This window comes from Pristiophorus japonicus, chromosome 28, assembly GCF_044704955.1.
Source record: "Pristiophorus japonicus isolate sPriJap1 chromosome 28, sPriJap1.hap1, whole genome shotgun sequence".
Taxonomy (NCBI): Eukaryota; Metazoa; Chordata; class Chondrichthyes; family Pristiophoridae; genus Pristiophorus; species Pristiophorus japonicus.
This window is the reverse complement of record NC_092004.1, coordinates 6,589,086-6,611,780: the sequence shown is the minus strand read 5'-3', so window position 1 is coordinate 6,611,780 and position 22,695 is coordinate 6,589,086. Positions and strand designations below refer to the sequence as shown.

General features: G+C 45.7%; 1 protein-coding gene across 1 annotated transcript; it reads left to right on the top strand.

The window, feature by feature from the left end:
• The first annotated feature begins 1,944 nt into the window (after window positions 1–1,944).
• LOC139239570 (probable G-protein coupled receptor 139) lies at window positions 1,945–21,826 on the top strand. Its single transcript, XM_070868350.1, has 2 exons — window positions 1,945–2,011; window positions 20,916–21,826. The coding sequence occupies exons 1-2, from the start codon at window positions 1,945–1,947 to the stop codon at window positions 21,824–21,826; spliced, it is 978 nt and encodes a 325-aa protein (XP_070724451.1).
• The last annotated feature ends 869 nt before the right edge of the window (window positions 21,827–22,695 follow it).

Genomic DNA, 22,695 nt, shown 5'->3' with positions numbered 1-22,695 from the left:
TTGATGGATGATATCAGTTTGATGGACTGTATTAGTTTCTGGGGCAGTATTAGTTTGATGGAGTATATTATTTTGAGGGTCTGTATTAGTTAGATGGATTGTATTAGTTTCACGGGCTGTATAGTATTGAGAGACTATTAGTTTCAGAGACTGTTTTCGTTTGAGGGGCTGTATTACTTAGAGGGACTGTATTAGTTTCACGGGCTGTATAAGTTTGAGGGACTGCATTTGTCTGAGGGACTGTTTTAGTTTGAGGGACTCTTTTAGTTTGAGGGGCTTTATTATTTTGAGGGTCTGTATTAGTTTGAGGGACTGTATTAGTTGGAGGGGCTGTATTAGTTTGATGGATTGTTTTCGTTTGAGGGTCTGTTTTAGTTTGAGGGACTGCATTTGTTTGATGGACTTTATTTGTTTGAGGGGCTGTATTAGTTTGAGGGGCTGTATTAGTTTGAGAGACTGTATTAGTTTGAGATACTGTATTAGTTTGAGAGACTGTATTAGTTTGAGAGACTGTATTAGTTTGAGGGATTGTTTTCGTTTTTGAGTGACTGTTTTAGTTTGAGGGACTTTATTAGTTTGATGAATTGTATTAGTTTGAGCGACTATATTAGTTTGATTGAATTTATTAGTTTGCTGGACTATATTAGTGTGACGGACTGTATTATTGTGATGAGCTTTATTAGTTTGAGGGACTGTATTAGTTTGGTGGACTGTATTAGTTTGAGAGTCTGTATTTGTTTGATGGACTGTCATAGTATGAGGGTCTGTATTAGTTTAAGTGACTGTATTAGTTTGAGGTACTGTATTAGATGAGGTACTTTATTAGTTTGATGGGCTCTATTAGTTTGAGGGTCTGTATTAGTTGAGTGTCTGTATTAGTTGAGTGTCTGTATTAGTTGAGTGTCTATTAGTTTGATGGATTGTTTTAGTTTGATGGATTGTTTTAGTTTGATGGACGATATTAGTTTGATGGACTGTATTCGTTTGATGGACTGAATTAGTTTGATGGTCTGTTTTAATTTGATGGACTGTATTAGTTTGAGTTTCTGTATTCGTTTGATGGACAGTTTGAGTTTGATTATATTCGTTTGGTGGACTGTATTAGTTTGAGTGTCTGTTTTAAATTGATGGACTGTTTTAGTTTGATGGACTATATTAGTTTGAGGGACTGTATTAATTTGATGGACTGTATTAGTTTGATGGGCTGTATTAGTTTGAGTGTCTGTATTAGTTTGACGGTCTGTATTAGTTTGAGGAACTGCATTAATTTGATGGACTTTTTTAGTTTTAGGGGCTGTATTAGTTTAAGGGTCTGTATTAGTTTCAGGTACTGTAATAATTAATTGGACTATTAGTTTGAGCGACTGCATTAGTTTGAGGGGCTGTGTTAGTTTGACTGGAAGTATCAGCTTGAGGGGCTGCATTCGCTTGTGGAGCTGAATTGACACAAATTATCCATTTCAATGTTTTCACTGAATTTCTGCATTTAATAAAAGCTGCTCCATCTAAGGTTGCAGTAGAGTAACATTAAGAGGGCACTCGAACATTTGGAATGTAGTTTCTGTATGGACACAGCAGAGTGAAGGTCATCAGTGGATCAATATCGTATCTAGAGAGGGACCTGATGTTGTTTCAAACAACAATCATTTGCTGGCAGGATAGAGAAGGCAATCTTCATTCGTTAATGGATGTAATCCAAATTGTCCTGTCTTGTTTTTTCCAATTTCCGCTCCAAATGTATTCCATCACAACAGGGACTTATCTCCAATGTCGTAATCTGTTTGTTCAAATTATAACAATAACCAATTTGAGCGATGTCGTAACGTCAATGTCCCTGTGGTGATTCTGCATGGTATAATTTGAAGGCTCTGGATTGTATCGCCTTAGAGTATAATACGGGGAGATTGCCTGCAGAGCGAAAGGGCATATCGCATCACACAGAAAATGCATCTGTTTGTTCAATTTGTACTGAAAATATGCTACACGATCATTGCCGTCATCGGCGTTCCTGGTAAGTGATTTTAACCATTGAAGTTGTATAAATCTACGTGTGGACTGGTCTCTGGTTTTGCTCTGTGACTGATCATGTTAAATGTTGGTGTAGTGGTCACTGTTATACATACACACGATAAGTGATACCATTCTATTGTGCTCAATCACATCTGCAATTTGATTCCATTGCATCATCCGAATATAAACATCTGCTTGCAACAAAAAGGCTAATTGAATTATCAAGTTATTGCCGTAAGTGGAATATCGTGTTGTTTTAACAGTTCTCAGTACAGCGACTCTCTGAGAGAAGGTTTTAATGGGAGTGTGTGTCACTGTAGCACAAACTCAGTGTGGGTCACTAACTGGAATGGAACACCGTACCCCAGTGAGCGTGTATTACTTGAAGTGTCTGTCACTGTAGTAAATCCTGAGTGTGAGTCATTAACCGGTGAGGAACACCGTATCCCTGTGACCATGTATTACTGGGAGTGTGTGTCAATGAATGATATACTCAGTATGGGTCACTAACCAGTGTGGAACACTGTACCCCCGTGACCATGTATTACTGGGATGTGTGTCACTGCAGGATATGCTGAGTGTGGTTCACGAGCCGATGTGGGACACTGTAAGCCAGTGACCATGAATGATTGGCGTGTGTGTCAATTAGGGATATACTGAGTGTGAGTCACTAACCAGTGAGGAACAACATACCCAAGTGACCATGTATTACTGGGAGTGTGTGTCACTGTAGGATATACAGCGTGTGAGTCACCAACCGGTGTGGAACACCGTACCCCAGTGACCATGTATTACTGGGAGTGTCTGTCACTTTAGGATAAACTGAGTGTGGGTCACTAACCGTTGTGGAACACCGTACCCCAGTGACCATGTATTACTGGGAGTGTCTGTCACTGTAGGATATACTGAGCGTGGTTCACTAACCGGAATGGAATACCGTATCCCAGTGAGCATGTTTTACTGGGAGTGTCTGTCACTGTAGGATATACAGAGTGTGGGTCACTAAACGGTGTGGAACAGTGCCCCCAGTGACCATGTATTACTGGGAGTGTATTTCACTGTAGGATATACTGAGTGTGGGTCTCCAACCGGTGTGGAACACCGTACCACAGTGACCATGTATTACTGCGAGTGTGCGTCATTGTAGGATGTACAGAGTGTGGGTCACTAACCGGTGTGGAACAGTGCCCCCAGTTACCATGTATTAATGGGAGTGTGTGTCACTGTATCACATACTTAGTGTGGGTCACTAAGCTGAATTGAACACCGTACCTCAGTGAGCATGTATTATTGGGAGTGTCTGTCACTGCAGCAAATCTGAGTGTGAGTCACTACCTGGTATGGAACACCGCAACCCAGTGACCATGTATTACTGGGAGTGTGCGTCACTCTTGGTTATACTCAGTATGGGTCACTAAACACGTTGGTACAGCATACACCAGTGACCATGTATTACTGGGAGTGTCTGTCACTGTAATATGTACTGAGTGTGGGTCACTAACCAGTGTGGAACACCGTGCCCCAGTGACCATGTATTACTGGGAGTGTGTGTCACTGTAGGATACACTAAGTGTAGTTCACTAGCCGATGTGGGACACTGTAACACAGTGACCATGTATGATTGTCGTGTGTGTCAATTAGGGATAAACTGAGTGTGAGTCACGAGCCAGTGAGGAACAACATACCCAAGTGACCATGTAGTACTGGGATTGTGTGTCACTGTAGGATATAATGAGCCTGAGTCACAACAGTGTGGAACACTGTACCCCAGTGACCATGTATTACTGGGAGTGTGTGTCACTGTAGGATATACAGAGCTTGGGTCACTAACCGTTGTGGAACAGTGCCCCCAGTGATCATGTATTACGGGGTGTGTCTGTCACTGTAGCATATCCTGAGTGTGAGTCACTAACCGGTGTGGAACACCGTACCCCAGTGAACATGTATTACTGGGAGTGTCTGTCACTGTAGGATATACTGAGCGTGCTTCACTAACCGGTGTGGAACATGGTACCACAGTAACCATGTATGACTGGGAGTGTCTGTCACTGTAGGATAAAATTAGTGTGGGTCAATAACCGATGTGGAACACCGTACCCCAGTGACCATGTATTACTGGGTGTGTGTGTCACTGTAGGATATACAGAGTGTGGGTCACTAACCGGTGTGCAACACTGTAACCCAGTGACCATGTATTACTGGGTGTGTGTGTCACTTTGGCATATCATGAGTGAGAGTCAATAACAAGTGTGGAAAACCGTATCCCAGTGACCATGTATTACTGGGATTGTCTGTCACTGTAGGATGTACAGAGTGTGGGTTAGTAACCGGTGTAGAACAGTGCCTCCAGTTACCTTGTATTAATGGGAGTGTGTGTCACTGTTGCACATACTCAGGGTGGGTCACTAAGCGGAATGGAACACCGTATCCCAGTGAGCATGTATTACTGGGAGTGTGTGTCACTGCAGGATATACTCAGCGTGGGTCACTAAACGGTGTGGAACAGGTACCCCACTGAGCATGTATTAGTGGGAGTGTGTGTCACTGTTGGATTTACTGAGCGTGGTTCACTAACCGGTGTGGAACACCGTACCACAGTGACCATGTATTACTGCGTGTGTGTGTCACTGTAGGATATACAGAGTGTGGGTCACTAAACGGTGTGGAACACTGTACCCCAGTGACCATGTATTACTGGGTGTGTGTTTCACTGTAGGATATACAGAATATGGGTCAATAACCGGTGTGGAACACTGTAACCCAGTGACCATGTATTACTGGGTGTGTGTGTCACTGTGACATATCATGAGTGTGAGTCAATAAGTGAGGAACAACATACCCAAGAGACCATGTATTACTGGGAGTGTGTGTCACTGTAGCATATACTGAGTGTGGGTCACTGACCTTTGTGGAATACTATATCCCAGTGAGCATGTATTACTGGGAGTGTCTGTCACTGTAGGATATACTAAGCGTGGTTCACTAAACGGTGTGGAACAACATACCGCAGTCACCATGTATTACTGGGAGTGTCTGTCACTGTAGGATATACTGAGTGTGGGTCACTAACCGGTGTGGAACACCGTATCCCAGTGACCATGTATTGCTGGGAGTGTCTGTCACTGTAATATGTACTGAGTGTGGGTCACTAACCGATGTGGAACACCGTATTCCAGTGACCATGTATTACTGGGAGTGTCTGTCATTTAGTGATAAACTGAGTGTGAGTCACTAGCCAGTGTGGAAAACCGTTGCCCAGTGACCATGTATTACTGGGATTGTCTGTCACTGTAGGATGTTCAGAGTGTGGGTTATTAAACGGTGTGGAACCGTGCCCCCAGTTACCTTGTATTAAAGGGAGTGTGTGTCACTGTAGCATATACTCAGTGTGGGTCACTCACCAGTGTGGAACACTGTACCCCCGTGACCATGCATTACTAGGAGTGTGTGTCACTGCAGGATATATTCAGTGTGGGTCACTAACCAGTGTGGAACACTGTACCCTCGTGACCATGCATTACTGGGAGTGTGTGTCACTGTCGAATATATGGAGTATGGTTCACTAACCGGTGTGGAACACTGTAGTCCAGTGACCATGTATTATTGGGTGTGTGTGTCACTGTAGGATATACAGAGTGTGGGTCAATAACCGGTGTGGAACACTGTAACCCAGTGACCATGTATTACTGGTTGTGTGTGGCACTGGGACATATCATGAGTGTGAGTCAATAAACAGTGTGGAAAACCGTTGCCCAGTGACTATGTATTAACGGGATTGTCTGTCACTGTCGGATGTTCAGAGTGTGGGTTATTAAACGGTGTGGAATAGTGCCCCCAGTTACCTTGTATCAATGGGAGTGTGTGTCACTGTAGCATATACTCAGTGTGGGTCACTCACCAGTGTGGAACACTGTACCCCCGTGACCATGCATTACTAGGAGTGTGTGTCACTGCAGGATATATTCAGTGTGGGTCACTAACCAGTGTGGAACACAGTACCCCCGTGACCATGCATTACTGGGAGTGTGTGTCACTGTCGGATATACAGAGTGTGGTTCACTAACCGGTGTGGAACACTGTAGTCCAGTGACCATGTTTTACTGGGAGTGTCTGTCACTGCAGCAAATCTGAGTGTGAGTCACTACCCGGTATGGAACACCATAACCCAGTGACCATGTATTACTGGGAGTGTGTGTCACTGCAGGATTTACTCTGTGTGGGTCACTAAGCGGTGTGGAACACCGTACACCAGTGACCATGTATTACTGGGAGTGTGTGTCACTGTCGGATATACTGAGTGTGGGTCTCTTACCGGTGTGGAACACCGTACCACAGTGACCATGTATTACTGCGAGTGTGCTTCACTGTAGGATGTACAGCGTGTGGGTCACTAACCGGTGTGGAACACCGTACAACTGTGACCATGTATTACTGTTGAGTGTCTATCACTGTATGATATACTGAGTGTGGGTCACTAACCTGTGTGGAACACTTTACACCAGTGACCATGTATTACTGGGAGTGTCTGTCACTGTAGGATATACTGAGTGTGGGTCACTAACCAGTGTAGAACAGTGCTCCCAGTTACCATGCATTAATGGGAGTGTGTTTCACTGTAGCATATACTCAGTGTGGGTCACTAACTAGAATGAAACACCGTACCCCAGTGAGCATGTATTACTGGGAGTATGTGTCACTGCAGGATATACTCAGCGTGGGTCACTAAACAGTGTGGAACATCGTACTCAACTGAGCATGTATTACTGGGAGTGTGTGTCACTGTAGGATATACTGATTGTGGGTCACTAACCTTTGCGGAATACTATATCCCAATGACCATGTATTACTGGGAGTGTCTGTCACTGTAGGATATACTGAGCGTGGATCACTAAACGGTGTGGAACACCATACCGCAGTCACCATGTATTACTCGGAGTATCTGTCACTGTAGGATATACTGAGTGTGGGTCACTAACCGATGTGGAACACCGTACCCCAGTGACGATGTATTACTGGGAGTGTGTGTCACTGTGGGATGTACTGAGTGTGGGTCACTAGACGATGTGGGACACTTTAACCCAGTGACCATGTATGATTGACGTGTGTGTCAATTAGGGATGTACTGAGTGTGAGTCACTAACCAGTGAGGAAAAACATACCCAAGTTATCATGTATTACTGGTATTGTGTGTCACTGTAGGATATAATGAGTCTGAGTCACAACCTGTGTGGAACACCGTACCGCAGTGACCGTGTATTACTGGGAGTATGTGTCACTGTAGGATATACAGAGTGTGGGTCACTAACCAATGTGGAACACTGTACCCCAGTGACCATGTATTACTGGGAGTGTGTGTCAATGTTGGTTATGTTGAGTGCGTCTCTCTAACGAGTGTGTAACACCGTACACCAGTGACCATGTATTACTGGGATTGTCTGTCACTGTAGGATATACTGAGTGTGGATCACTAACGAGTGTGGAACACTGTACCCCAGTGACCATGTATTACTGGGAGTGTCTGTCACTGTAGGATATAATGAATATGGGTGTCTAACCGGTGTGGAACACTGTACCCCAGTGACCATGTATTACTGGGAGTGTGTATCACTGTTGGTTATACTGAGGTTGAGTCACGAACCAGTGTGGAACACCGTACCCCAGTGACCATGTATTACTGGGAGTGTATCTCACTGTAGGATATACTCAGTGTGGCTCACTAACCGGTGTGGAGCACGATACCCCAGTTACCAGTTATACGCGGCAGTGTGTGTCACAGTAGGATATACTCAGTGTGGATCACCAACCTGTGTGGAACACCGTATCCCAGTGACCATGTATTAATGGGAGTGTGTTTCACTGTCGGATATACTGAGTGTGCTTCACGAATCGGTGTGGAACAGCATATCCCAGTGACCATATATTACTGGGAGTGCGTGTCACTGTAGGATATACTGAGTTTAAGTCACTAACCAGTGTGGAACACCGTACGCCAGTGATCATGTATTACAGAGAGTGTGTTTCACTGTAGGAAATAATGAGTGTGGTTCACGAATCCTTGTGGAACAGCATATCCCAGTGACAATATATTACTGGGAGTGTGTGTCACTGTAGGATATACTCAGTGTGAGTCACTAACCAGTGTGGAACACTGTATCTCAGTGACCATGTATTACTGGAAGTGTGTGTCACTGTAGGATATACTGAGTGTGGGTCACTAACCGGTGTGGAACAGCATATTTCAGTGACCATGTATTACTGGAAGTGTGTGTCACTGTTGGATATACTCAGTGTGGGTCACTAACCGGTGTGTAATACTGTACCCCAGTGACCATATATTACTGGGAGTGTGTGTCACTGTAGGATATACTCAGTGTGAGTCACTAACCAGTGTGGAACACTGTATCTCAGTGACCATGTATTACTGGAAGTGTGTGTCACTGTAGGATATACTGAGTGTGGGTCACTAACCGGTGTGGAACAGCATATCTCAGTGACCATGTATTACTGGGAATGTGTGTCACTGTTGGATATACTCAGTGTGGGTCACTAACCGATGTGTAATACTGTACCCTAGTGACCATATATTACTGGGAGTGTGTGCCACTGTGGGACATACTTAGTGTGGGTAACTAACAGTTGTGGAACACCGTACCCCATGTGACCCTGTATTATTGGGAGTGTCTGTCACTATAGGATTTACTGAGCGTGGATCACTAAACGATGTGGGACACCATACCCCAGTGACCATGTATTTCTGGGAGTGTCTGTCACTTTAGAATATACTGTGTGTGGGTCACTAACCGGTGTAGAACACCGCACACCAATGACCATGTAATATTGGGATTGTCTGTCACCAAAGGATATAATGAGCCCGAGTCACTAACCATTGTGGAACACTGCACCCCAGTGACCATGTATTACTGGGAGTCTGTTTCACTGTCGGATATACTCAGTGTGGGTCACGAACCGGTTTGGCACACCGTATCCCAGTGACCATGTATTATTGGAAGTGTGTGTCACTGTAGGATATACTGAGTGCGAGTAACTTACCGGTGTGGAACACCGTGCGCCAGTGACCATTTATTACTGGGAGTGTGTGGCACTGTAGGATATACTCAGTGTGGGTCACTAAAGGGTGTGGAACACTGTACCCCAGTGACCATGTATTACTGGGAGTGTGTGTCACTGTAGGATGTACTGAGCGCGGTTAACTAACCGGTGTGGAACACCATACCACAGTGACCATGTATGACTGGGAGTGTCTGTCACTGTAGGATATAATGAATATGGGTGTCTAACCGGTGTGGAACACTGTACCCCAGTGACCATGTATTACTGGGAGTGTGTATCACTGTTGGTTATACTCAGTGTTGGTCACTAACCTGTGTGGAACACCGTATCCCAGTGACCATGTATTAATGGGAGTGTGTGTCACTGTAGTATATACTGACTGTGGGTCACTAACCGTTATGGAACACCGTACCCCAGTGACCATGTATTACTGGGAGTGTGTGTCACTGTAGGATATAATGTGTGTGGGTAACTAGCAAGTGTGGAGCACAGTAACCCTGTGACCATGCATATCGTGAGTGTCTGTCACTGTAGTATCTACTGAGTGTTGGTCACTAACCAGTGTGGAACTCCGCACGCCAATGACCATGTATTACTGGCAGTGTGTGTCACTGTAGGATATACTGCGTGTGGGTCACTAGCCGGTGTGTTACACTGTACCCCAATAACCATGTATTACTGGGAGTGTGAGTCACTGTAGGATATACTGAGTGTTGGTCGATAAACGGTGTGGAACACTGTACCCCAGTGAAGATGTATTACTCGGAGTGTGTGTCACGGTAGGATATACTCCGTGTGGGTCAGTGAAGGATGTGGAATACTCTACCCCAGTGACCATGTATTACTGGTAGTGTGTGTCATTGTAAGATACGCTGACTGTGATTCACTAAACGGTGTGGAACACTGTACCCCGGTGACCATGTATTACTGGCAGTGTGTGTCACTGTTGGATAGACTGAGTGTGAGTCACTGACCAGTGTGGAACACTGTCTCTCAGTGACCATGTATTACTGGGATTGTGTAAAGCAGTGGGATATATTGAGTGGGGGACACTAACCTGTGCGGAATACTATACCCCAATGACCATGTATTACTGGGACTGTGTGTCACTGTAGCATATAATGAGAGTGAGTCACTAGCCAGTGTGGAATACCGTACCCCAGTGACCATGCTTTGCTGGGAGTGTGTGTCACTGTAGGATATACTGCGTGTGGTTCACTAACTGGTTTGGAACACCGTACCTCAGTGACCTTGTATTATTGGGATTGTGTGTCAGTGTAGGATTAACTGAGTGTGGGTCACTAACCGGTGTGGAACCTTTTACATCAGTGACCATGTATGATTGGCATGTGTGTCACGGTGGGATGTACTGAGTGTGAGTCACTAACCAGTTAGGAACAACATTCCCCATGACCATGAATTACTGGGAGTGTGTGTCACTGCAGGATATACACAGTGTGGGTCATTATCCGGTGTGGAAGACCGTACACCAGTGACCATGTATTACTGGGAGTGAGTGTCAATGTTGGTTATGTTGAGTGTGTCTCTCTAACCAGTGTGTAACACCGTACACCACTGACCATGTATTACTGGGATTGTCTGTCACTGTAGGATATACTGAGTGTGGATCACTAACCAGTGTGGAACACTGTACCCCAGGTACCATGTATTACTGGGAGTGTCTGTAGTGCAGGAGTCCCATGTGGTCATCCCGCTGCAAAACAGATACACTGCTTTGGGTATTGCTGACGGGGATGACTCATCAGGGGAGGGCAGCAGCAGCCAAGTTCATGGCACCATGGCTGGCTCTGCTGCACCGGAGGGCAGGAAAAAGAGTGGGAGAGCAATAGTGATTGGGGATTCAATGGTGAGGGTAATAGATAGGCGTTTCTGCGGACGCAACCGAGACTCCAGTATGGTATGTTGCCTCCCTGGTGCAAGGGTCAAGGATGTCTCGGAGCGGGTGCAGGACATTCTAAAAAGGGAGGGAGAACAGCCAGTTGTCGTGGTGCACATTGGTACAAACGACATAGGTAAAAAAAGGGATGAGGTCCTACGAAACGAATTTAAGGAGCTAGGAGCAAAATTAAAAAGTAGGACCTCAAAAGTAGTAATCTCGGGATTGCTACCAGTGCCACGTGATAGTCAGAGTAGGAATCGCAGGATAGCGCAGATGAATACGTGGCTTGAGCAGTGGTGCAGCAGGGAGGGATTCAAATTTCTGGGGCATTGGAACCGGTTCTGGGGGAGGTGGGACCAGTACAAACCGGACGGTCTGCACCTGGGAAGGACCGGAACCAATGTCCTAGGGGGAGTGTTTGCTAGTGCTGTTGGGAGGGATTTAAACTAATATGGCAGGGGGATGGGAACCAATGAAGGGAGACAGAGGGAAACAAAAAGGAGGCAAAACCAAAAGACAGAAAGGAGATGAGGAAAAGTGGAGGGCAAGGAAACCCATGGCAAGGAACAAAAAGGGCCACTGTACAGCAAAATTCTAAAAGGACAAAGGGTGTTAAAAAAACAAGCCTGAAGGCTTTGTGTCTTAATGCAAGGAGTATCCGCAATAAGGTGGATGAATTAACTGTGCAAATAGATGTTAACAAATATGATACGATTGGGATTACGGAGACGTGGCTCCAGGATGATCAGGGCTGGGAACTCAACATCCAGGGGTATTCAACATTCAGGAAAGATAGAATAAAAGGAAAATGAGGTGGGGTAGCATTGCTGGTTGAGGAGCAAATTAAGGCAATAGTTCGGAAGGACATTAGCTTGGATGATGTGGAATCTATCTGGGTAGAGCTGCAGAATACCAAAGGGCAAAAAACGTTAGTGGGAGTTGTGTACAGACCTCCAAACAGTAGCAGTGATGTTGGGGAGGGCATCAAACATGAAATTAGGGGTGCGTGCAATAAATGTGCAGCAGTTATAATGGGTGACTTTAATATGCACATAGATTGGGTTAAGCAAACTGGAAGCAATACGGTGGAGGAGGATTTCCTGGTGTGCATAAGGGATGGTTTTTTAGACCAATATGTCGAGGAACCAACTAGGGGGGAGGCCATCTTAGACTGGGTGATGTGCAATGAGAGATGATTAATTAGCAATCTCGTTATGCGACGCCCCTTGGGGAAGAGTGACCATAATATGGTGGAATTTTGCATTAGGATGGAGAATGAAACAGTTAATTCAGAGACCATGGTCCAGAACTTAAAGAAGGGTAACTTTGAAGGTATGAGGCGTGAATTTGCTAGGATAGATTGGCGAATGATACTGAAGGGGTTGACTGTGGATGGGCAGTGGCAGACATTTAGAGACCGCATGGATGAACTACACCAATTGTACATTCCTGTCTGGCGCAAAAATAAAAAAGGGAAGGTGGCTCAACCGTGGCTATCAAGGGAAATCAGGGATAGCATTAAAGCCAAGGAGAAGGCATACAAATTGGCCAGAAATAGCACCGAACCCGGAGACTGGGAGAAATTTAGAACTCAGCAGAGGAGGACAAAGGGTTTGATTAGGGCAGGGAAAATGGAGTACGAGAAGAAGCTTGCAGAGAACATTAAGACCGATTGCAAAAGTTTCTATAGATATGTAAAGAGAAAAAGGTTAGTAAAGACAAACGTAGGTCCCCTGCAGTCAGAATCAGGGGAATTCATAACGGGGAACAAAGAAATGGCGGACCAAATGAACAAGTACTTTGGTTCGGTATTCACTGAGGAGGACACAAACAACCTTCCGGATATAAAAGGGGTCGGAGGGTCTAGTAAGGAGGAGGAACTGAGGGAAATCCTTATTAGTCGGGAAATTGTGTTGGGGAAATTGATGGGATTGAAGGCCGATAAATGCCCAGGGCCTGATGGACTGCATCCCAGAGTACTTAAGGAGGTGGCCTTGGAAATAGTTGATGCGTTGACAGTCATTTTCCAACATTCCATTGACTCTGGATCAGTTCCTATGGAGTGGAGGGTAGCCAATGTAACCCCACTTTTTAAAAAAGGAGCGAGAGAGAAAACAGGGAAGTTTCGACCGGTCAGCCTGACATCGGTAGTGGGTAAAATGATGGAATCAATTATTAAGGATGTCATAGCAGTGCATTTGGAAAGAGGAAACATGATAGGTCCAAGTCAGCATGGATTTGTGAAAGGGAAATCATGCTTGACAAATCTTCTGGAATTCTTTGAGGATGTTTCCATTCGAGTGGACAAGGGAGAACCAGTTGATGTGGTATATTTGGACTATCAGAAGGCTTTCGACAAGGTCCCACACAAGTTATTAATGTGCAAAGTTAATGCACATGGGATTGGGGGTAGTGTGCTGTCATGGATTGAGAACTGGTTGTCAGACAGGAAGCAAAGTGTAGGAGTAAATGGGGACTTTTCAGAATGGCAGGCAGTGACTAGTGGGGTACCGCAAGGTTCTGTGCTGGGGCCCCAGCTGTTTACACTGTACATTAATGATTTAGACGAGGGGATTAAATGTAGTATCTCCAAATTTGCGGATGACACTAAGTTGGGTGGCAGTGTGAGCTGCGAGGAGGATGCTATGAGGCTGCAGAGCGACTTGGATAGGTTAGGTGAGTGGGCAAATGCATGGCAGATGAAGTATAATGTGGATAAATGTGAGGTTATCCACTTTGGTGGTAAAAACAGAGAGACAGACTATTATCTGAATGATGACAGATTAGGAAAATGGGAGGTGCAAAGAGACATGGGTGTCATGGTACATCAGTCACTGAAGGTTGGCATGCAGGTACAGCAGGCGGTTAAGAAAGCAAATGGCATGTTGGCCTGCATAGCGACGGGATTTGAGTACAGGGGCAGGGAGGTGTTGCTACAATTGTACAGGGCCTTGGTGAGGCCACACCTGGAGTATTGTGTACAGTTTTGGTCTCCTAACCTGAGGAAGGACATTCTTGCTATTGAGGGAGTGCAGCGAAGGTTCACCAGACTGATTCCCGGGATGGCGAGACTGACCTATCAAGAAAGACTGGATCAACTGGGCTTGTATTCACTGGAGTTCAGAAGAATGAGAGGGGACCTCATAGAAACGTTTAAAATTCTGACGGGGTTAGACAGGCTAGATGCAGGAAGAATGTTCCCAAGTTGGGGAAGTCCAGAACCAGGGGACACAGTCTAAGGAAAAGGGGTAGCCATTTAGGACTGAGATGAGGAGGAATTTCTTCACCCAGAGAGTGGTGAACCTGTGGAATTCTCTACCACAGAAAGTTGTTGAGGCCTATTCACTAAATATATTCAAAAAGGAGTTAGATGAAGTCCTTACTACTAGGGGAATCAAGGGGTATGGTGAGAAAGCAGGAATGGGGTACTGAAGTTGCATGTTCAGCCATGAACTCATTGAATGGCGGTGCAGGCTCGTAGGGCAGAATGCCCTGCCCCTGCAGCTATTTTCTATGTTTCTATGTTTCTATCTTTCTACGATATATTGAGTGTGGGTCAGTAACCGGTGTGAAAATCTGTAACCCAATGATCATGTTTTACCGGGAATGTCTGTCACTGTAGGATCTACTGAGTGTGGTTCACTAGCCTGTGTGGAACACTGTAGCCCAGTGACCATGTATTACAGGGAGTGTGTGTCACTGTAGGATATACTGAGTGTGAGTAACTAGCCGGTATGGAACACTGTACTCCAGTGACCATTTATGACTGGGAATGTCTGTCACTTTAGGATATACTGAGTGTGGGTCACTAACTGGTGTGGAACACTGTACCCCAGCGACCATGTATTACTGTGAGTGTCTGTCACTGTAGGATATACTGAGTGTGGGACACTTACTGGTGTGGAACACGGTACCACAGTGACCATGTATTACAGGGAGTGTGTGTCACTGTAGGATGTACTGAGTTTGAGTCACTAAGCGGTGTGTAACGCTGTACCCCAATGACCATGTATTACTGGGAGTTTATGCCACAGTAGGATATACTGAGTGTGGGTCACTAACCTGTTTGGAACACCGTGTCCCAGTTACCATGTATTACTGGGAGCGTGTGTCACTGTAGGATATACTGAGTGTGTTTCACGAATCGGTGTGGAACAGCATATCCCAGTGACCATATATTACTGGGAGTGCGTGTCACTGTAGGATATACTGAGTTTAAGTCACTAACCAGTGTGGAACACCGTACGCCAGTGACCATGTATTACAGAGAGTGTGTTTCACTGTAGGAAATAATAAGTGTGGTTCACGAATCCTTGTGGAACAGCATATCCCAGTGACAATATATTACTGGGAGTGTGTGTCACTGTAGGATATACTCAGTGTGAGTCATTAACCAGTGTGGAACACTGTATCTAAGTGACCATGTATTACTGGAAGTGTGTGTCACTGTAGGATATACTGAGTGTGGGTCACTAACCGGTGTGGAACAGCATATCTCAGTGACCATGTATTACTGGGAGTGTGTGTCACTGTTGGATATACTCAGTGTGGGTCACTAACCGGTGTTTAATACTGTACCCCAGTGACCATATATTACTGGGAGTGTGTGCCACTGTGGGACATACTTAGTGTGGGTAACTAACAGTTGTGGGACACCGTACCCCATGTGACCCTGTATTATTGGGAGTGTCTGTCACTATAGGATTTACTGAGCGTGGATCACTAAACGGTGTGGGACACCATACCCCAGTGACCATGTATTTCTGGGAGTGTCTGTCACTTTAGGATATACTGTGTGTGAGTCACTAACCGGTGTAGAACACCACACCCCAATGACCATGTAATATTGGGATTGTCTGTCACCAAAGGATATAATGAGCCCGAGTCACCAACCATTGTGGAACACTGTACCCCAGTGACCATGTATTACTGGGAGTCTGTTTCACTGTAGGATATACTCAGTGTGGGTCACGAACCGGTTTGGCACACTGTATCCCAGTGACCATGTATTATTGAAGTGTGTGTCACTGTACGATATACTGAGTGCGAGTAACTTACCGGTGTGGAACACCGTGCGCCAGTGACCATTTATTACTGGGAGTGTGTGTCACTGCAGGATATACTGAGTGTGAGTCACTAACCGTTGTGGAACATCATACACCAGTGACCATGTATTACTGGGAGTGTGTGTTACTGCATGATATACTGAGTGTGAGTCACTAACCGTTGTGGAACATCATACACTAGTGACCATGTATTACTGGGAGTGTGTGTCACTGCAGGATATACTGAGTGTGAGTCACTAACCGTTGTGGAACACCATATCCCAGTAACCGTGTATTACTGACCATGTCTGTCACTGCAGGATATACTCAGTTTGGGCCACTAACCGGTGTGGAACACTGTACCCTCGTGACCATGTATTACTGGGAGTGTCTTGCACGGTAGGATATACTGAGTGTGGGTCACTAACCGCTGTGGAACACCGTACCCTAGTGATCATGTATTACTGGGAATGTGTGTCTCTCTAGGATATACTCAGTGTGGATCAGTAACCGGTGTGGAGCTCTGTACCCCAGTGACCATGCATTACTGGGAGTATGTGTCACTGTCCGATATACTGAGTGTGGATCACGAACTGGTATGCAACACCATTCACTAATGACCATGTATTACTGGGAGTATGTGTCTCTGTAGGGTATACTCACTGTGGGTCACTAAACAGTGTGGAACACCGTACCCGAATGACCATGTATTACTGCAAGAGTGAGTCACTGCAGACTATACTGAGTGTGTGGGTCACTAACCTGCGTGGAACACCGTACACCAGTGACCGTGTGTTACTTGGAGTGTATGTCACTGCAGGATATACTGAGTGTGGGTCACTTACCGGCGTGGAACACCATACCCCAGTGACCAAGTCTTACTGGGAGTCGGTGTCACGTTTGGATATACTGAGTGTGGATCACTAACCATTGTGGAACACCGTGATCCAGTGACCTTGTATTAATGGGAGTGAGTGTCACAGTAGTTTATACTCAGTGTGGGTCACTAACTGGTGTGGAACACCATGCCCCAATGAAATTGTATTACTGGGAGTGTGTGTCACTGTAGGATATACTGAATGTGGTTCACTAACCGGTGTGGAACACCGTACCACAGTGACCATGTATTACTGGGAGTGTCTGTCACTGTCGGATATACTAAGTGTAGATCACTAACCGGTATGGAACACCGTACCCCAGTGACCATCTGTCTTTCTTGCAGGATGTACTCAATGTGAGTCAATATTTCTTCTCCTTCCGCTTCTGAGGCGTATGCTCGGAAAAGAGGATGACTCGATTCCACAGTAAAAATTAATTCCCAGAGTGCTGAAGAGTCCAATGCATGACCTGCATACTCTGTCAGAGGTAGGGCAGACGGTGGTTGAACTAACAGGATTGTGGAATGACTGGGTTGCTGTGCGCTCCTTCCACTATCTACGCTTGGCTTCAGATTGCTCTGGGCGATAACACTCGAGGTGCTCTGCACCGTGCGGATGCTTTTCCTCCACTTCGGGCTGGCTTGGGCCAAGGATTGCTAGGTGTAGATGGGACGTTGCAATTATTCAAGGTGGTTTTGTGTGTGTCATAATGTGTGTTCTCTGCCCACCTGTGGCTCGCTTGCAATTATAAATTACCGAGTAGAGTGTTTGCTTTTTGAATCTCATGTGAGGCATGCCGATGATGTGGCCGGACAACAGAGCTGATCGACTGTGGTCAATGCTTCGATGCTGGGGATGTTGGCCTGACCGAGAACACTGACGTTGGTGCACCACTCCGGCCAACTAATTTGCAGGAAATTGCGGAGATAGCGTTGGTACTTTTCCAGTGCCTTGAGCTGCCTGCTGTAAATATTCCATGTCTCTGAACCATATAGGAGGGCGGGTATCACTACTGCCCTGTAGACCATGAGCTTGGTCCGGGGTTTGAGGTCCTGGTCTTCAAACACGTCCTTCCTCAGACGTCCGAAGTCTGCACTGGCACACAAAAGGCAGTGTCGGACTTTGCCATCAAAGTCTGCCCTTGTTGACATTAGGCTCCCGAGGTATGGAAAATGATGCACATTGTACAGTGCATAGCCCAGTAAACCCGAGCTCCCGTTAAACTCGCAGCGGATGGCGAGTTTCCCTGCGCCTATCGCCGCTGATACATTCTGAATGCCCCATTTACAATGTAATTCACTCGCCATTCACACTGGAAGTCCTCTCGCCCTCACCGGCTTTGGGCTGGAAATGAAAACCCCTGCAGGTTACTGATCCTAATCCTGAACCCAGTGCACTGCCCCTGCTGAAAGTATAAGTGCTGGACCTCTGGTCTGAACAATATTCTATCCCCACACTCCACTGGTGCTGGTATGCGAGCTCGGATGGTCCCTAGCTATGCTGCCTTTTCTTGCCTCTTCGTTGTTCCAATTCTACTCCGGTCCCCTCCTTCACATATTGTTCAGGTACATTGATGACTGTGTTAACGCAATTTCCTTTTCTAGCCATGAACTGGAAAATGTCCTAACACGCACAAAGTCATGGTCACCCATGAACTCAGACCTATGCTTTCTGACCGACATTGGCTCCCGGTTAAAGAACGCCACGCTTTTGAAAATTCTCATCCTTGTTTACAAATGTCTCAATGGTCTTGCACCTCCCCACCTCTGTAATCTTTTTCAGCCTCACAACCCCTCAAGACATCCCCCCTCTTTAAATTCTATTCTCTCGAACATCCCTCATTATACTGCTCAAACATCGGTGGCATTTTCATCAGCTGTTTGGGCCCTAAACTCTGGAAGTCCCTCCCTAAACCTCTCCTCTTCTCTAACCATCTTTCCATTTTAAATATATCCTGAAAATCAACCTGTTTTTCCAAGCTTTTGGTAATATGCCTTAATTTCTTCTTTTTTATCTCGGTGTCCTGTGTACCTGTGTTGTCGTGTTAACACTGTTCTGAAGCACCTTGGGACGTTTAACTGCATTAAAGGCATGATATAAATAAAAGTTATTGTTATTATTATTAATAATAATATTAGATATTATTAATATTATTCCCTTCCTCGACATCTCGAAGTCCATTTCCGAGGACAGTCTCTCTACAAATATCTACCATAATCAGGCCGACTCCTCCAGCTTCCTTGATTATATGACCTCTCACCCAGCTTGCTGGAAGGACTCTAATACATTCTCCGAGTGTCACTGCTTGCGTTGCATCTGTCCCGAGGATGCCACCTCCCACATCCGTGCTTCCAACATGTCTACCTTTTTCTGAGTTGAGGATACCCGTCCTCTCTGGTCCTCATCCTGTGGGCCTGTAACCTAGTGTGGAGTGGGTAGGAGAGGAGGGACGAGTCAGAGTCATGGAGACAGTGACCAGTTGAGTCAATAACTCGTGCTGAGGGGCTACAGTAGTGGGGTGGTTCCCCGGTCCCCGAGCCCCTCTGGTTGATTATCTTCCTGCAGTGACCATGCCCTGTTCAGAGAAGATTCACCAGGCTGGTCCTGAGATGAAGTATTTTCTTCTGAGGAAATGTTGAGCAGGCTGGGCCTATAATGGTTGGCGTTTCGAAGAATCAGCGGTGATCTTATTGAAACGTATAAGATTCTGAGGGGGCTCGACAAGGTAGATGCAGGGAGGGTGATGCCCCTCGTGGGGGAATCTTGAACTTGGGGACATAGTTTCAGAATGTTCCTAATGTTGGGGAAGTCCAGAACCAGGGGACACAGTCGAAGGATAAAGGGTAAGCCATTTGGGACCAAGATGAGTAGAAACTTAATCACTCAGAGAGTTGTTGACCTGTGGAATTCCCCACCACAGAGAGTTGTTGATGCCAGTTAATTGGATATATTTAAGAGGAAGTTAGATATGTCCCTTACGGCTAAAGAAATCAAGGGGTATGGAGATAAAGCAGGAAAGGGGTACTGAGGGAATGATCAGCCATGATCTTATTGAATGGTGGTGCAGGCTCGAAGGGCCGGATGGCCTACTCCTGGCCTTCATAGCAAGGGGATTTGAGTACAGGGGCAGGGAGGTGTTGCTACAGTTGTACAGGGCATTGGTGAGGCCACACCTGGAGTATTGTGTACAGTTTTGGTCTCCTAACCTGAGGAAGGACATTCTTGCTATTAAGGGAGTGCAGCGAAGGTTCACCAGACTGATTCCCGGGATGGCGGGACTGACCTATCAAGAAAGACTGGATCAACTGGGCTTGTATTCACTGGAGTTCAGAAGAATGAGAGGGAACCTCATAGAAACATATAAAATTCTGACGGGGTTAGACAGGTTAGATGCAGGAAGAATGTTCCCAATGTTGGGGAAGTCCAGAACCAGGGGTCACAGTCTAAGGATAAGGGGTAAGCCATTTAGGACCGAGATGCGGAGGAACTTCTTCACCCAGAGAGTGGTGAACCTGTGGAATTCTCTACCACAGAAAGTTGTTGAGGCCAATTCACTAAATATATTCAAAAAGGAGTTAGATGAGGTCCTTACTGCTAGGGGGATCAAGGGGTATGGCGAGAAAGCAGGAATGGGGTACTGAAGTTGAATGTTCAGCCATGAACTCATTGAATGGCGGTGCAGGCTAGAAGGGCCGAATGGCCTACTCCTGCACCTATTTTCTATGTTTCTATGTTTCTATGCACCTATTTTCTATGTTTCTATGTTTCTATTAATATTGCCCATCCGCCGCTGGGATGACTCAGCTTCCCTCCCACTGCCCTGGTTCTGCTAAACTGGGAAGCAGCAGGTTGGAGGTAGGTGGGGTTGAGATGATATACTTTACATGTTAACCCCTGAGCCGATGTCCACTCGGCCGTTTTTGTGCTAAATGACAGGCCTTACTGTCTGGGCTCAATCACCGACAATGTGTGACCAATAATTAACCGTCTCTTTTCCCTTCTGTTTTACAGTGAATTTAGTGGCGATTGTGGTCCTGTCCCGGGGAAAGTGCGGGCTGTCCACCTGCACCACTCGCTACATGGTGGCCATGGCTGCGGCCGATCTACTGCTGGTCATCACTGGGGTCATACTGTGGCAGATCAGTTGGTCTTATTTCCCGGGATCTTTCCTGGATATCACCCCTGTATGTAGTCTTATCACTGTCCTGATGCGTGCAGCCACAGACTGTTCTGTCTGGTTCACCGTCACTTTCACCTTTGATCGATTTGTGGCCATTTGCTGGCAGAAGCTGAAAACCAAATATTGCACCGGGAGAACTGCGGCTGTGGTTCTGACAACAAGCTGCATTCTGCTCTCTTCAAAAAACATTCCTCACTACTTTACAATTGTACCTGAATATATACTCGACAATGTTCCATGGAACTGTGTCACATTCCTAGCCTATTTTACTGAGCCCGAATGGCTGGGATTTGACTGGTTTGATACGGTTTTAACCCCACTGCTCCCATTTGCTGTAATTTTGTTGCTCAACGCTCTGACAGTCAGATACATTTTAGTGACCAGTCGAGTCCGGAAGGGACTGAGGGGTGAGAGCAAGGGGGAAAATGGCAGTGACCCAGAGATGGAGAGCAGGAGGAAGTCTGTGATCTTACTCTTCACCATATCCGGCAGCTTCATACTGCTGTGGCTGGTAATTGTTATAGATTTCTTATATTATAGCATTGCAGGAATAAATCCCGCTGATTACAATGAATCTTTATTTACCTTTACACAAGTCGGATATATGTTGCGGAATTTAAGTTGCTGCACAAACACATTTATTTACGGGGTGACCCAGTCCAAGTTCAGAGAGCAGTTGAAGAGCGCGGTGAAATATCCGGTTACCTCAATTATGCAATTAATCAATAAACAGAACAACTGAGCACAGGCGAGAGGCGGGTCCCAGTGTTTCCAGGAATATAATATTTTGCCCGAGACTTCCATCCACTGAATTACACCAGGAATGGCTGGTGATCTGATAATACACCCAGCGACGTGTTTAGGACACGGCACTATTTCTGAATAATATTTCCACCTTGTCTTTCTGGACAGGACCACGAGCTCGTTGCATTCTGTGTGAGCTCTTCTGTAAAGGGCCACTACAGCTATTTAGTTAAGGAATTCATTGCATCCTCCAGAGTGAGAGGCTCGTCAATAGGTAGGTAGGCAGAGTGGGGCTGTAGTTGAGAGGATACATTACATAGAATATACAGCACAGAAAAATACACTTCGGCCCTACTAGTCTGTGCTGATGTTTATGCTCCAGACGAGACTCCTCCCATTGGAAATTCTTCGTCACTCACTCTCAGCATATCTTTCTATTTCATGTTCTCTCATTTTCTCGTCTAGTTTCCCTTTGACAGCATCTGAGCTATGTATATCAACCACTTCCTGTCGTAGGGAGTTCCACATTCTAACCACTCTCTGAGTAAAGACATTGTTTTTTATTTCCCTATTGGTGTTATTAATGATTACCTTGCATTTATGACTCCACAGATTTTGATGCTCCCACGTGTATAAACTTTTCTCTCCCCATCGACCCGGTCGAAAACAATTATAATTTACAAGACTTCTATCGGAACTCCGCTGTTTTCTGTCTTCTGCAGGAACCAAGCACAACCTGTTCAATCGTTCCTGATAACTGTTATCTTTCAATTCTGGTGCTGTCCAATCAAAAATCTGTGAGACCGTACTAGTGGCACCCATCACCATCTCCATTGCCCGAGCCACCGACACCATCCCTCTCCCTGT

Bases quoted from the DNA above. Each gene is read 5' to 3' on its own strand.
- LOC139239570 (XM_070868350.1), top strand. From the start codon at position 1,945: ATGCATCTGTTTGTTCAATTTGTACTGAAAATATGCTACACGATCATT. The intron at 2,012-20,915 runs GTAAGTGATTTT...TCTGTTTTACAG, and splicing joins TGCCGTCATCGGCGTTCCTG to TGAATTTAGTGGCGATTGTG.